Source organism: Carcharhinus amblyrhynchos, chromosome 4 (genome assembly GCF_965287045.1).
Source record: "Carcharhinus amblyrhynchos chromosome 4, sCarAmb.v2.hapA, whole genome shotgun sequence".
In the NCBI taxonomy this organism is placed as follows: Eukaryota; Metazoa; Chordata; class Chondrichthyes; order Carcharhiniformes; family Carcharhinidae; genus Carcharhinus; species Carcharhinus amblyrhynchos.
In genome coordinates this window covers 27,335,743-27,351,749 of record NC_137327.1, presented here as the reverse complement: position 1 = coordinate 27,351,749, position 16,007 = coordinate 27,335,743, and the positions used below count along the sequence as shown (strand labels likewise).

Genomic DNA, 16,007 nt, shown 5'->3' with positions numbered 1-16,007 from the left:
GCTTTTCCTTCTACCTTTCTAAGGAACTGTTCTATACTTTGTACTTTTTATACTTTCTGTTAGTTTTATGCTGTTTCTTATCCCTTTAGTCATTTCTGGCTTTTTTATAAAACAGGCTCTTACCCCTGAATATATAAAGTGATTCTTTTTATTTATTCTTTCATGGGATGTGAGCTTTGCTGGCAAGGCCAGAGTTTGTTGTCTATCTCTAGTTGCCTATGAACTGAATGGTTTGCTAGAGGATTTCTGAGGACAGTTGAGAGTCAACCATGCTTGGAATCACATGTAGGCTCATTCATGTGAGAATGGTAGATTTCTTTCCCTAGAGGAAGGTGGGCACTAAAATCAACAACCCATCCTCTATTAAGAGGTAACCAGGGATCAATTAGGTGTGTTACCACATTAATACATTTTCCATGCCAAAAAATATTCAGCATGGGCAAGGGTGTGTAACCTAATTTTTAAAATAAATTAATTCTTCAAAGATTGGGAAGGTAGGATGGGTTTCTATCTTTAAGGATGACCCTTTGCAAATTGGAGGGGTTCCCCCCCATCCCCCTGATTGCATCGCCTCTTTATTCCTACTATCTGCAATTTTAAACACTCCCCCACCCCACCTTCCTAACCTGTCCAAATCCTCCATGACCAAGAACCTGGACATATCCATTTCCATGGATTTGTCTTGTACCCCATTGCATTCTTAGCAACACCCATGAATGCACTCGTGACACTGTCTGGACTAATGGAGCTGCCAGCTCATACATTTGGCCAGCATCTCCTGAGGTCAGGACACCCCCCCAGTAGAGATCGGAAGTCATACTTGGCCCAGTTTAGGCTACCCACAGCTGTTTGGGGCTGTTGGATGGGCCAGTATAGAGTGGGTCAGTTCCACACTGACTTTGCTTCTGGGGACGAAGGGTGCAAGCCATACACACACCCGTCTCCAAATCCCCATAATATTTAGCCTTAAGCTTTCGATTCCACATCAACAATTGAATTCAAATTCCATTAGTTGCCATGGTGGAATGTGGACCTATGGTTCCACAGCATCATCCTGAGCCCCTAGATTATTAGCCCAATGACATTACACAGCTATATTTAATATTAACCTGTTTTCAATACCTGCCATCTGCTGCTTGTAATCCTATGAAAGAAAGCAATTTAATGGCTAAAAATCAAATCTCATCTCAACCAGTGTTATCTTACAATGCCTTCAGAGATTGTATAGATATTCATGTACAAAGGAATGATTATCCAATTCAGGACATAAAGTTGTATTTTCACATTCATCAGGTTTAACTCATGTGCAACTCCATGCTTAGGACAGTGTGAATGAACTCCCATAAATAAAAGATTCTCAGACCATCAGTACCATTGAACATGAAAGCATTTATCTCACGACGTACATTGCTAACAGCTATTGAGGGTTAAATTTGTTCATTCTCCACTCCCTCACATTATTCCCTAGATGGTGAGGTCAGAGAAGCTTCAAATATTCAACTTCATCTTAGTGAAGGTGGTGATGGGGAAGGGGGCAGCACAAAGTCAGCAAAGTTTGGGCAACGGTGGTGAACCAAAGGCCTTGGAATATCTGGTAGTCAGGATCATGAGGAAAGACAAGGAGGATCAGAAGTTTCAATGACTTGTGTATTTTTAGAGGCAGCTTCAGATTTCTTCAATTTACCTTTAAATATTGCAAGATCTATTTTTAGAGTGCTGCAAAATTCCCTGAAAAACCGGTTCTACGTGGAACAATTTAACTGCAGGATTATTTAAATATGTTTATTTGCAGGCAAATGAGCAACTAATGCTTGCTTGGGTTCGAACAGAAAGTAAGTTTCTTGGTTATCTGACTAACTGAATTCATCGCTGGACCTGATTGCTTGAGGAATCAAAAGTTTTTGAGTTTTATAATAGTTATGGTGTTATAAAGTATGCAAGGAAAAATAAAATCTTAGGATCACATCAGCAATTACATGAAAGGAACACCTGTAATTATATGGGGGGTGTGGGTTCTCACACAAGAAAACATTCATGTTAATGATGAAGTGGTACTGAGATCTGAAACCATAGGAATGTTTATAGGCCAGTGAAACAATACGACCGGTAACGACTAACTATTTTAAAACAGGTGCATACATGTTGAAATTATTTTTGAAATAAGTTCGCTTTTAAAAAGGTAAGTCAAAGAACTGAAGCATTATTCTGACAGTAGTTTTTCAATAAATCAGAGTCTGACACAAGCAAATCAGTGTGTGAATAAATATTTTATCATTCCAACAACTGACAGCAATTTTTCAACGTGTGGTAAAGTCACTAAAATCACACTGCATCACCATGAAGTACTGTTATTGATTGACAAGAATTTTTTATAGTTCAAGATTTCATGATTTAAGTATGATCTTGTTACAAACAAAATAACAACATTTTGGAGATCATAAACAATTGTGGAATTTGTTTCACATAAAATAACCACTATATAAGACTTCTGTTAAACGACTGCAATAAATAAATTGGAAAAAGTGCAAAATAACTTCACACTTCCAGTGTTAAATGACCTCCCATCGTGGAATCCTGAAAATACACGAAGCAAGATAGTGTGGCGGTGAAGGTATGAAGACTATTTGTTGATTTCCTGTTTGATTGAAGTACTTTTAGTTCCTGGTCTAATGACACTGTAATAGCTTGTGAAAGAAACTGATTAAAATTGGTATCCTAAGTATTGGGAAAATGAGCAGCTTAAAACTTCTCCTTTGTGACAATACAGGAAGAAACAATTTTGCACAACATGTTGGATTTCCCCATTTCCGTGTTAATACAAAACTAAATGTGTAAAATGCAAGTCATTAAGAATTGGCATAAAACTACTCAAACTAATGGATTCTAGAAACATACCAAATATCAATACTGTAGCACCCCTGGTTACAGCTGGTATACAGCATTTTACAATATATGTCAAGAGATTTCATAAAATATTTCAAAACATTGCAAAGCAATGTTACAACACAAAAGATTGATAGTAGTAAGCACATCTTAAAGGATAAATTAGATATAAAACCTGAAAAAAGTACTCAAGTACTACAAATTAGTACCATGAATTCTAGAAAAATATTTAAACTAAAGATAGTATGAAAATATCAATGAACAACATTAATTACAATTTAATTTTGCATTGAGGAACAGAATCTAAACATTATGCATCTCTTCTATATTTATTCAAATAACTTACAGAATATCACTTTTTCCACAATATGAACCATATTAAGTGCTTCTGAACCATGAGTTCTCATGTTTGGAGCAGCAAGATGTGTGGAACTAAAAACTTGGGAAAAATATAAAAGGGTCAAAAATTTGTGGGCCAGCAAGCTCAATACTTATCAGCTCCAGAAATTCCACAGCTGACATCCTGGAGTCAAGAGGAATTTCTCCAAGTAGCCTCCAAATGATAGATGCAAAAAGTACAGGCACCGAAGATGCCTGCCTTTAAAAATATTTGTTCTCAAATATTTTGCCACATCCCTACTCATCCCCTTCCACCCCCCCACCATTGATTTGAGGATCTGAGTTTTATCCTCGAAAATCCAATGTCACCCCTCAACATTTCCAGTACATCACTGGAACGACAGCCTGGATCTTTGTGTCGAAATCCTGGAGTGGAACATGAATTAATAACTTTCTGACTCAAAGGCACAGCTAACGCAGTACTTTGGGAAAATATGCTTTCCATACATGGCCACTCCTACCATCAACTTTCCTCCTTTGAATGGTATTGGGTGGCACAGTGGGTAACACTGTTGCCCCACAGCGCCAAGGACTCGGGTTCAATTCTAGCCTCGGGTCAGTGTCTGTGCGGAGTCTGCATATTCTCCCCGTGTCTGTGTGCGTTTCCTCTGGGTGATCTGGTTTCCTCCCACAGTCCCAAAGATGGATGGGTTATGTTGATTGGCCATGCCAGATTTCCCCTTAGTGTCAGGGGGATTAGGAGTGTAAATATGTGGGGTTACAGGGATAGGACCTGGAGTGGGATTGTTGTCGGTGCAGGCTCAATGGGCCAAATAGCTTCCTTCTGCACTGTAGATTCTATAATTCACTCAGAGTCATCAAAGGATCTAGCACACTCTCCTCCTCCCTTCACTATGTCCACTTTTCCTCTGCTGTTGGTGCTGATACATTGCAATAGGATTCCGGTCACTAGTACTCATTCAAAAACTCAACCAAGTGGAAATTTTTCCATTCACAAGGGGTTATTTTAATCTTCCACTCCTGGCAGTAACAATGCAGACAGGGGTTAAGATGGCGAGTAGGGGATTGGTTTACAGAGATTCCCATTCCAGAGTAGTGGTCTTATTTTAACTGTGAGCCAATTAAGGGCAGCATAGTCTTGGACCATGAGCAAAAACTAATAGAAGCATCATGGAGGCCCAGGTAAGCAATTTCATTTTTAAAAATAATTTTCACTGGTTCCTATGAGTTAAGAGGAACATCATTCAGACGTAGCCAATCATACAGAAAAAGGGAGTGAAAATAATTCATTAATTGACCAATCATTTCCTACTGGGGAAAAAGAACAATTCTGAACATCCTTGTTATACTTCAAACATAAAAACTCAAATGTTCAAATGCATTCTGTACTGACAAGAATTTGAACCACATGTAGCGATATACAGAAATTATCAGGCAAGGCATTTTTTCAGAGTGCTTAATTTTCTCAAGAAAATTAAAAATGGCTAATTTCGATATACTTCGACTTCAAAACAGAAAGTTTTCTATTCTTTACACACAACACCCTCCTAGCTGGATTTTCAGTAGCATTGGGATAGAGCACTGCCGTGCTTGTGTAGGAGCAGATCACAGAATAGGAGCATTCAGATTTGTCTTCAATCAGCATCTTAAACTCAGGAAACGGCCTAGCATATATCCATAAAGTTCAGAATATTTTCTTTAAAGGCAAATAAACAATAATTTACATGTAGCATTTCATTCCAGCGCCAAGAAGAAATTTTACTTCCTTTTTTTCAACCCACTCCCCTCTCTGGATCTTTATCCCCTTTCAGCTTTATTTTAAAAATGTAAACAAACTCCATGAATTAAAACATATCGCAATTAAATCTGCGTTTGTCAATTCAAAGACCACAAATTGTTTTTTTTCCATTGTTGTATAACATGACAACACACGTGGGGAATTATACCAACTGTGAATTGAAGACTCCATTTCATTAATGGCGAACTAAACCATCAGTTTCAGAAAACCAATCTTAGACCATCCTTAAATATTGTACGTCTACATAGTACTTTCAATGTAGAAGCTGTCAAACTTCAGTTTAAAACAGTAAAATGGAAGAGAAACATTTTTCACATCACATAAAACATTGTTTTGTGCATTAATAGATTAAGATTAGTAATACTAGATATGTTAATAGTTCAAACATACAAGCGGCAAAAACTGATTTTACAGATGCAGAAGTAGCAAATGCTCACATTCTTAACACAAGGAAAGAAAGAAGGTGCATTTCTAAAGCCTCGTTCACAAACCCAGGACATAAAGCGCTTTAAAGTTAATGAAGTACATTTAAAAAAGCGTGGTCACTGTTGTAATGTAGGAAATGCAGCAACCAATTTGTGCATAGCAAGCTCCCATATGCAGGAATGCGATCGTGACCAGATCATCATTTATCGCTTCATCTGAAAAATGGCCCCTCCAACAAGTACAGCACTCCTCAGTACTGCACTGTGAGTTTCAGCCTAGATTGTGTGCTCAATTCTCGAGTCGGATTTGAACATCCAACCTTGTGGCTCAGAGGCAGGGGTGCCACCAACTAAGCCACAGCTGACACACAAAAAAGGTACATTATTATTTGCTACTATGAAAGGAATTGCCCATCCAGGCACTGGCTCAATTCTGTCAAGTAGACTTGCAGCTTTCTACATAGCAGCAGGTATAAGCAATAACTCCATTAAGGAAGCTGAACATATATCTAAGGTTGCTTTTGAAGAGAATGAAAACCAAAATGAAAATGGTCACCAAAATATTGTCCAACACCAGACTATTTTGCAGCATTTTATACATGAACAACATCACCCAACCACATGGAATCAAAGGAATGGTTCTGTAATAAGAGAACAAAAAAAAACTTTCTCCCATTTGAGTCTGTATCAGTTAAATAACATTTTAAATGTATTTTCAGCAAAAGAACCTCAATTTCCACCAACTTGGCAATCCTGTGGCATTCATTTAACGCTATCAATGTCAATAATCAGAACTGAACCTTACACACAGCAGCTGGAATGATTTGCTACTCAGCCAGTATATATTTATTATTTAATCAATATTGATTCATATCTAATCAATATTGTTTCATAAACGGTGAAATGCATTTTTTCTATTGCTGAGTTCCCTTTAAGGATCCTTTAAGGTAACTTAAGGATACTTAAGTTACCCAAAAATCTCACTTGTTGTTTTGACTTGTCTTAACAGTAAACATAATGCAAAAGATGAGAAGCGGGGTACAGTATTCAATCTGATTATTGCTCCATAAACTTTTACATGTTATAAACTGTGGAGATTTTTGACTAAATGTGTATCTGTCAACTTAGTGCTGGTTTTCTAGCTGAGATATTTAACTTGCTTCTTTACATTGGAATATTTTCACACTAATTACAAATATTAAGCAAATACAATTTAAAGACAAACGCTGATAAATTTACTGTTGTTCCTGCTACCTTCGGAAGAATATTGAGGTGTTGAGATAGTTCAAAGAACAGCCTCAACAGTTCAAGGACGTTGGCTGCCATTGGGGGGAATCCCTCTTAAGAAAATATTATATCATTCAGGACTGGTTGGGTTAAGGAATCAATCAGCTAATTCCTGACAATAATAAATATATCTTAAAAGACATCTTCAGCGGGCATTGATGGTATACAAAAGCTAACTTAATAAAATAAATACAAAAGAAATTTCTTCAAAACTGATGAATGCAAAATCTTTGTATTTACATGACTTTTTTTAAGGCTGAAATCACACAGAGTTGTGTGGGGTCAGCTGCCATGTATGGGACAGAACCTTCAACCACCCCTCACTAGGTCCATGGTGGCAGAGACAGGGATATGCCTTCCTGAGCTCGAGTCAGCCTGGAAGGATATCCTGTGTAGTAATGGTGGATAGCGTGCTGGGTGAGCCCTTGGGCACTTGTGGTTCATGCAAATGACCTCAAGTGATTTCACTGACCTCAAGTGATTTTGTCAGGATAACACGAAGCACCACTGGGTGCTATTTTGAAGCATTCTTTCAGATCGGATTTGGAGCAGTCGTTGCCCTCCAGAACCTTCCGTAAATGGGTCTCTGTTTTATAAATGAACCTGGCTGCAAGTGTCAGCAAGCTATTCAATCATGGGACCATTAGAACGAAGCGCAATACTGCAATCACTTGACGTTTAACCTCACCACCCACCATCAATAGAAACTGATAAAGAACCTTGGCCGATTTTACCCTTTGACACTAGGGATGATGGGGACATCTGTATTGCTGTGACATCAGCTGACAGCACAGATCAGGGATTGAGCCTTCTGTATCATATAGTTCAGCTGCTTATTGAATAACTACTTGGAGCTGTCAGCCACTGATTTATATAGTTACATACTGGACATATTAGTTATAAATTAAATAGATAGCAATATAGCAGAATATTCCAAAAACTTTCTGAATTTAAGGAACCACAAGGGCATAAACTCACAAAATGCCTTTCTTTTAAAGCTTGCACATCTATAAGAACAAACCATCTATATTTATAAACAAAGATTGTCTACAGTCCCAACTAAAAGTCAATCTTTCCCATGTAATTTTTAGATTTTAGCCCTGTCCACAGGCAGGATTGTTCGCCAGACAGGTTTGCAGAGATAAGGGTATTTCAGAATTGCGTTATCAAATTTAAGAACAAGCAAAATTGGACAGTTTGACCTATGTGCAAATAACCACACAAGAAATTTATACAAACACTAAAAACACATTGTATACTCTTCACTCATACAGTTTTTGACCATTAAATCCCTTTCCAATGAAAGGATCATCTACAGCTTTCTCAACCAATTTTAAAATGGCTGACCAATCCTCATACTGAAGATTTCAGAAATACTTCCAAAAATAAAATGTTGACCTTGGAGCATGTATCAAGGCTTCTTTTGCTTGAAACTTTTGTGCGTTTTTTTTCTGAAGGAGCTTAATTTGTTTAATTATGAAGACTGAGGTACCACGCCTAAAACTTTCTGACTGAAAACAGTTGTAGAATCTGTAAGAAAGAAAAAGAAATCCAGTTACTTATTGATAAACTAACGATGTGATCGTGATAACATACATTTTTAAGGGTGCAAGGCTTGTGACAACATACATTTTCAAGGGTGCAAGTTAGCAAGGCTGGTACAGCCTCAAAACAGTACCTGTAAACAAACATCCTGTAAATGCCAACCCTTGTCCAGACCCTGCCATTTTTACAAGGGCCTAACACATGGCGGCCAATGTACCAGTCCATTTCAGTCAAAAGGATTTAGCAATTGAGGTTAAAGAACAAAGAAAAGTACAGCACAGGAACAGGCCCTTCAGCTCTCCAAGCCTGCGCCAATCATGATGCCTGCCTAAACTAAAACTGTATGCACTTACAGAGCCCATATCCTTCCATTCCCAACCATTCATCTGGTTGTCCCTTAAATGCTACTATCGTACCTGCTCCCACCACATTCCTGGGCAGCGTGTTCCAGACATTCACCACCCTCTGTGTAAAAAAACTTGCCTCGCACATCTCTTCTAAACTTTTCCCCACGTACCTTAAACCGAGGTCCCTTAGTACTTGACTTTTCTATCCGAGGAAAAAGCACCTGACTATCCACTTTGTCCATGCCACACCTCAACATCTGTCGTTCCAGTGAGAACAGAGTTTATCCAACCTCTCCTCAAAGCAAATATTCTCCAGATCAAACAATGTCCCGGTAAACCTCTTCTGTGTCCTCTTCATAGCATCCACGTCCTTCTGGTAGTGTGGCAATATTCTAAATGACCAAGGTTCTGTACAGCTGCAGGATGACCTGCCAATCTTTATACTCAATGCCCTGACTGAAGGCAAGCATGTCATATGCCTCATTGACTAAGTTATCCACCTGCATTGCCATTTTCAGTGATCGATGCTTATGTAGGCTCGGATCTCTCTGCCTATGATTCTGTGATGTGTACAAGATACTGATTGCTATCTTCAGAAAGAACAGTTGGATTAGCAGCATACGCTCTCTGACCAGTTTTACTGGTGGTAGTAACTGAAGCAGCCTTACAAAGAGGATTTCTATCTAACCATAAATGGGAAGGGTGATCCTCCTAACCTAACAAAAATAACCTGTATGACTGTCCCCTCAGGTTCTTCTACTTGCTCCTCCCCCCACCACCCTGTCACACTACCACCATCTTGCTGTTGGCTGGATTCTCTGGTATCGTGTTGGCCTGAAATCGGTGAGCTGCATGAGAATAGCAATTCAATGCAGTAGCTCACCACTCTGATGGGCCAGAAAATGGTCCTGGATACTTCACTACCAAAACTGATCGGCAGCCACCACTCTGATATAGTTCAGGCAACAATGAAACATCAAAGACACTGGAAATTCAAATTGAAAACAGGAAAACTGCAAGTATTCAGCAGGTTTGACAGTATCCACGCTGAGCGAAACAGTTAATTTTTCAATTCAGTGACGTTTTGTTGGATTTGACGGACATCATGAATGTGAAATGCTAACTGTCTCTCTCACTACACATACTGCATGACCTGATGAGGACTTCCAATATTCCGATTTTATTTAATATAATTCCAAGATCAAGCAGGAATGCAGTTAGTACTACCGGCCATTTAACCCAGTGATAGGTAACCTAGGCTAGTGGGTGAGTGGCCCTCCATCTCAGTGGGCTGCAAGATTGAAATTGGGCTTGGTGACTAACCATGACCCGATGAATAAGGTTGAATACAGTTTAATACATGCTGATAATTTCATAATGAGTCATAAGAAGTGTTTAATCATTCATATATTAATAGAATTGGTTAAAAACAAAAGAAATGTATACACTGTGGGTGTAGAGAGAACACACAGTTCTCAGTCAATGTTGTGTGCAATCAGCATGCATCTTACTTTATGTGCGTATCACTCCAGTCATGCGAATAGGAAAAATACTGCATAGGCTGAACATGGCAACCTTGCGCATTGGCAAAGGTTAGCAATATGTCTTGTGGGCCCCTCTCAGAACCCAGATGAGCCCACATGTGGCCACAGGGTAGCATGTCACCCACACTGATGTAACCAATGGTGCAATCATGCAGCAGAATGAAGCACATCAATATTATTCCATTCAAAAGAAAATCTCTGGGTTTCCCAATGAATCATCACTTCATAGCACAGCATTGAAACCTCTTCTTTGATTAGTTATTAATTTCAGTCTTAAGCCTCAAACACACAAAACTCACAACAACTAATGTATGAGGAGAGATTGGCTAGGTTAGGACTGTTTTTGCTGGAGTTCAGATGAATTGGGGGGAATCTCATAGAGACTTATAAAATTCTAACAGGGTTAGACAGAGTGGATGCAGGGAGGATATTCCCAATGGTGGGAGAGTCCAGAACCAGGGGTCACAATCTGAGGATTCAGGGTACACCATTTAGAACGCAGGTGAGGAGACATTTCTTCACCCAAAGAATGGTGAGCCTGTGGAATTCATTACCACAGGAAGGAGTTGATGTCAAAACACCGAATGTATTCAAGAAGTTGCTGGCTGTAGCATTTGGGGCGAATGAGATCAAAGGTTGTGGGGAAAAGGCAGGATTAGGCTATTGAAGTGGATGCTCAGCCATGATCGCAACAAATGGCAGAGCAGGCTTGAAGGGCCAAATGGCTTCCTCTTGCTCGTATCTTCTATGTTTCAAAACAAAACATGAAGTTGATGTTTAAAGGGCTAGGCTACTTGATACTTCTGAAACAAAAGCTTAAGTGTGCAACTAATCTACTGTCAAGTCAGGTCCCCCACCCCACCCACTAATCCTATATCCTTACTGCAGTCATACGTACAGATTGCGTCCAAGAGCCACTTGGGTTTGTTTTGCCAGTAAACCCCAATGTAATAGACTGGAAGTCCGGACAAAATTATGATGAATCCAATGATGCATTCCATAGGAGTCATCCATATCGATACAACAATCAAGAAGATACAGGCGAGCACAAAACTGATTGGGAGCAGGATGTTGAACTGCAAGAGAGAAGAAAGATGTAAAACCGTTTTAAAATATATCTTAATCTTCATTACTCATGAGTTTCCATTTGACTCAATTTGCTGTTTCATCTACATTTATTCTCTTCTCAAATCTGGGAGCAGATCAGCTCGACATAAGCATCATTGAATTTACATCAGTTCGTGCCAATGGGAAAAACCATCAGCAGCCCCCCAAATCAGTTTTAATACAAAGAGGCTGGCAAAAAATGGCTGAAATTCACTCAACCACCATATCAATATTGTAAAACAAAGCTGTATAGTAGAAAGGAGGGGAGCCATTAACAAACTGTAAAATACTTGCTTGCCGATTTCCTTTATGACCAGAGTTCTAATTAGAATATTTTCAATGAACTGTTCAAATCTTTTGCTCTAAAAGGCTGGAACTGAAAGGTTTCTCTCATGCATCACAGAATCACTACAGTGCGGAAGGAAGCCATTTGGCCCATCGAGCCTGCACTGACAACAATCACAGCCAGACCCTATCCCCCTTACACCTCGTATTTACCCTGCTAGTCCCCCTGACACTAAGGGCCAATCAACCTAACCCACACATCTTTGGAGTGTGGGAGGAAACCGGAACACCCAAAGGAAACCTACACAGACATGGGGAAAATGTGCAAACTACACACAGACAGTAAGCCAAAGCTGGAATTGAACTCAGGTCCCTGGCGCTGTGAGGGAACCTTGCTTCTTGTGAATTGGAATATTATTTATACACACAACACATGGTAATGGGCCCCATCCCAATGATCAGACACAATGCCTTGTTCCTGCAACACAACCCCTCTTGTTCTCATAGTCTTCAGACTGAGGACAAAATCAGATTAAGTGATTTACTTCATGAGCTATTGCAACATTAATTGTACAAAACTGCTCTATTCCCAGAGAAAGAAGAAATGGTAAGAAAGGCAAAGAAGAATACCAAAACAATTCAAAATTAAGAAGTTGAGGTCCACTAAAGATTTGGTATTTTTATGACCTCAAACTCTGCAAAAGTCTTTTCAGCTGCTTGCTTAGCAAGAAGGGCAGAATTAGTTGGAAGCAATCACCTGTAAGAAATAAAAATCTAAAAGCTTACATCTTGTTAGAGCCAGCTTGACAGCCTTGTTCCATGAGATAAATACATATACTTCCAAGAATTGTTAAAAGGTGGATACATTGGGCCAAATCATTTGCCTGAGGTACGACCACTAATGCCCCAGATTCTGAAGTGCTTCTCTGTTCTACTTCACCACTGCCATGCATCAAGCCTGGGCTGAACTTAACAGATGATTTGCTCCCAAGCCTCTTTCAAAGCAGATGACTGCCAGGAGTGTGCAGAAGTGGTGCAGATTATTTGACTTGAGGCTTTAGTCGTCTTCTTCTTTGTGGGAAACTGTATCTTTTCTACCTAACACAACCCCCCATGGTTGGGTGATTTTACGTTTTAACAGTTTCAAATTGTTTAAGTCTATTTATTCGTATCACAAGTAGGCGTACATTAACACCTTAATGAAGTTATTGTGAAAATCCCCCAGTCACTACACGCCAGCGCCTGTTTAGATACACTGAGGGAGAATTTAGCATGGCCAACACACCTATCCAGCAGGTCTTTTGGTCTATGGGAAGAAACCCATGCAGACATGGGGAGAATGTGCAGACTCTGCACAGCAGTAACCTGAGTTGGGAATGGAACCCAGGTTCCTGGTTCCTGCTAATCACTATGCCACCATGCTGTCCTATTCTGAATTAGAAATTATTAAGAAAGCCAATGTTTCGATATCCTAGCTATTCTACCAATGTACAGCATGAATTGATAATATTACAACCACAAGTAAGATAATCCTCTGGCATTATGCACAAAGCTGCAGATGTACATGAGTGAAATGGATCAAAATGGTAGCTGCTCATTTACCTTGATAGGTCGCTCCATTTCTGGTTTCTTGTAGCGCAGCCACATCATTCCAATAATGGCTAATGCAATACACAGCCAGTTAAAGAAACTGAAGAAGTTAATGACAGAGTAAATGTTGACTGAGAATGCATACATCAAAGTCATCCAGCACTGTAAAAAAAGAACCAAAGAAACTCATTAGCAACAGGGGAAGAACAGAACTTTAAAGATATAATCTGGTTCTTCTTTTGTGAAATAATTTGGGGCGGCGGGGTAGGAGTTGGGAAGGCAGGTGTGTGATGTCTGGTCGAATGCAGGAAATGCAGAAGTGGAAGTGAGCGCCACACCATCTATATGACATACCGACATGATCCCCACCCACAAAGCCACCAGAGTGACAAGCTTGGCTTCCAGTCTGGGGAGGGGGTGGGGAGGTTGTAGAAAGAGACACAGGGCCCAAGGGGTTTCTTATCCTGCCTGGGGCAGGTCTGTCTCTGAGTGGGATTTGTATAAGGAAGCAGGGTGATAAAACTGAATAAACAGTGGCTTGGAAAGGGGGAAAGTTGGAAGTCTCATTGGCAGGGGAAAGGTCAAAAGAGGGTTGGCTAGATACATTGAGCCTTTTTGCTTCACAGCTGCGCCAAGTAGCAAGTGTCCGACCCTTTCCTTGATTTAGCTGTGGCAAACTTGGTTGGTCAGGATTAAGTTTCAAATGGTGAATAAAATGAGGAATGCAGCCTAGTGCCAATCCAGCTCCTGGGAGTGGATTTGTCACATGGCCCATCTCTTCCAAGCTATCTCCATTAGAACTGGAGGTTGGCAAGTTATAATCAGGATTCAAACTTCTAACACTTGCACCTGTAATGTTGGAATTAAAAGAATCATTAGCACGTTTCCACTGAGTCACCAAACCTATTTTTAACAAAGCACTTCATCTGGAATGGTTCCAGTAAAATCGCATGCTATTGTACAAAGGCGGAAGAATGTAGAACTCGGAGCCTGTAGGTCATGGCTGTATGTTATAACTGGAAATATAAGATGGAGCTAACATCAATATTTGCAACAGGTGATGAACAAGTCTAGTAAACGCACTGAGCAATGGGCAGCCTAACCAGTACACTGCAGCATGACTTTGTTGAAATAATTAATGCAGCCACTTCTTCGGCCATGTGAGTTGTATTTTCCTTTGTCCACTAAGTTTTAGCAAAAAAATGGATAAAGAAGATAAAGCAGAAACCATTTCTCTACATTTATATATGCTTTTTCACTAATACTCATAAGCAAAGAAAATCATAGCAGAAAGAATTCACTGTAATAATGTGCTGTAAAAATAAATATTTGATGTCACAAAACTGATGTATTGATATTCTAATCCTTGTTTAAGTGGAAATGCATTTTACTCTAAGTTATAAACTTAGTTCATTTCAGATTGAATCAACTTGGCTCAATATTCTGTCTCAAAATGCCAAACTTACTTATGTATGTACTATTAAATCAGAGATTATTGGAGCTGGCCTGCAGGGTTTAATGGAGGTGATGAGGTCTCACCCACAATGCCATGTGCCATTCAGCCATTTGACTGGACAGTTGTGTGCTTTGTCCAGGAGCAAGGAAGTCCCACCCAATCAGTGGCCAGCAGCTCCATTGAGCAGCAGAGCCACTGGACAGGCAGTGGCTGTTGCCAGTATTGCACCTATCTGAGGCCCAGGATTATGTCCATGACGGGAACTGTAACAGGTGAAGGGACAGACCAAGCAAAGGTCCATTGACATTTGGTGGGATTTTCCAGTTCTGGGGTGAGCGCGGCCAGAAAATCCCACCTAGAGAGTATAAGCTGCTAGGCACTAAATTAAAAAGCAGAACCTCAAGAGTAATGATTTCTGGATTATTACCTGAGCCATGTGCAAATTGGCATGGGGGCATAAAATTAGAGAGATAAACGTGTGGCTTAAAGACTGGTACGGGAGAAGTGGATTCTGGGTTGTGGGGCACCAGCACTGGGTAAAGTTGTGCCATTGAGACAGTCTACATCTTAACTGTGCGGTTCTAGCGAGCCACATAACTAGGGAGATAAAGAGGGTTTTAAGCTATATAGTGGGAGAAAGGGATCCAATCTGGAAATGTGGTAAATCAAAGAGCAGAGACAAGGCAAAAGGGAATATTGTAGTGGGAAATGATAAACAAACTGTAACAGGAAGGGAGTACAAATCTAAGAATAAATCAGCAATCATGGCTAGACATTACAAAAATAATAAATGGACTAAAGGCTCTGTATCTAAATTCATTCAAAACAAAACACATGAACTGATTGTGCAAATAGAAATAAATAAGCATGACTATCGTCATCACAGAGACGACTGCAATGTGGCATAGACTGTGACCTGAATACTGAAGCGTACATGACATTTAGGAAATACAGGTAGCTCGGAAAAGGTGGAGGAGTAGCCCTGCTAACTAATGATGATATTAGCATAATGGAAGAGGATGATCTAAGTTCAGGAATCCCGGATGTAGAAACGGTTTGGGTACAGATAAAAAATGATAAAAGACAAGAAATCACTTGTGGGAGTGATATACTGACCCCTTAACAGTAACCATATGGTAAGGTGGGAAAGAATAGGAGCTTGTCAGAAAGGTATGGCAATTATCATAGGGGGATTTTAATCTAAATATAGACTGGAAAAATCAGGTGGCCTAGATGATGGATTCATAGAGTATTTTCAGAATAGTTTCTTAGAAAGTGCATTCTGGTGCCAACATGGGAACAAGGTAATTAGACGTAATATTATGCAACATGTAAGAATTGATTTATGACCTCACTGTGAAGATACCCTGAGGTAGCAGC

The 16,007-nt window shown here is 39.7% G+C and overlaps 1 protein-coding gene across 1 annotated transcript in view; it reads right to left on the bottom strand.

Moving 5' to 3' along the window:
- Positions 1-2,248: 2,248 nt before the first annotated feature.
- Positions 2,249-16,007, bottom strand: part of slc7a5 (solute carrier family 7 member 5) — an 84,648-nt gene continuing 70,889 nt past the window's right edge. Inside the window, exons 8-10 of the mRNA XM_080186886.1 lie at positions 13,184-13,333; positions 11,088-11,265; positions 2,249-8,283 (exon numbers count right to left, since the gene is read on the bottom strand). Of these exons, the coding sequence (XP_080043012.1) occupies positions 8,228-8,283; positions 11,088-11,265; positions 13,184-13,333 (384 nt within the window). The 3' untranslated portion in view covers positions 2,249-8,227. The remainder of the gene's footprint in view (positions 8,284-11,087; positions 11,266-13,183; positions 13,334-16,007) is intronic.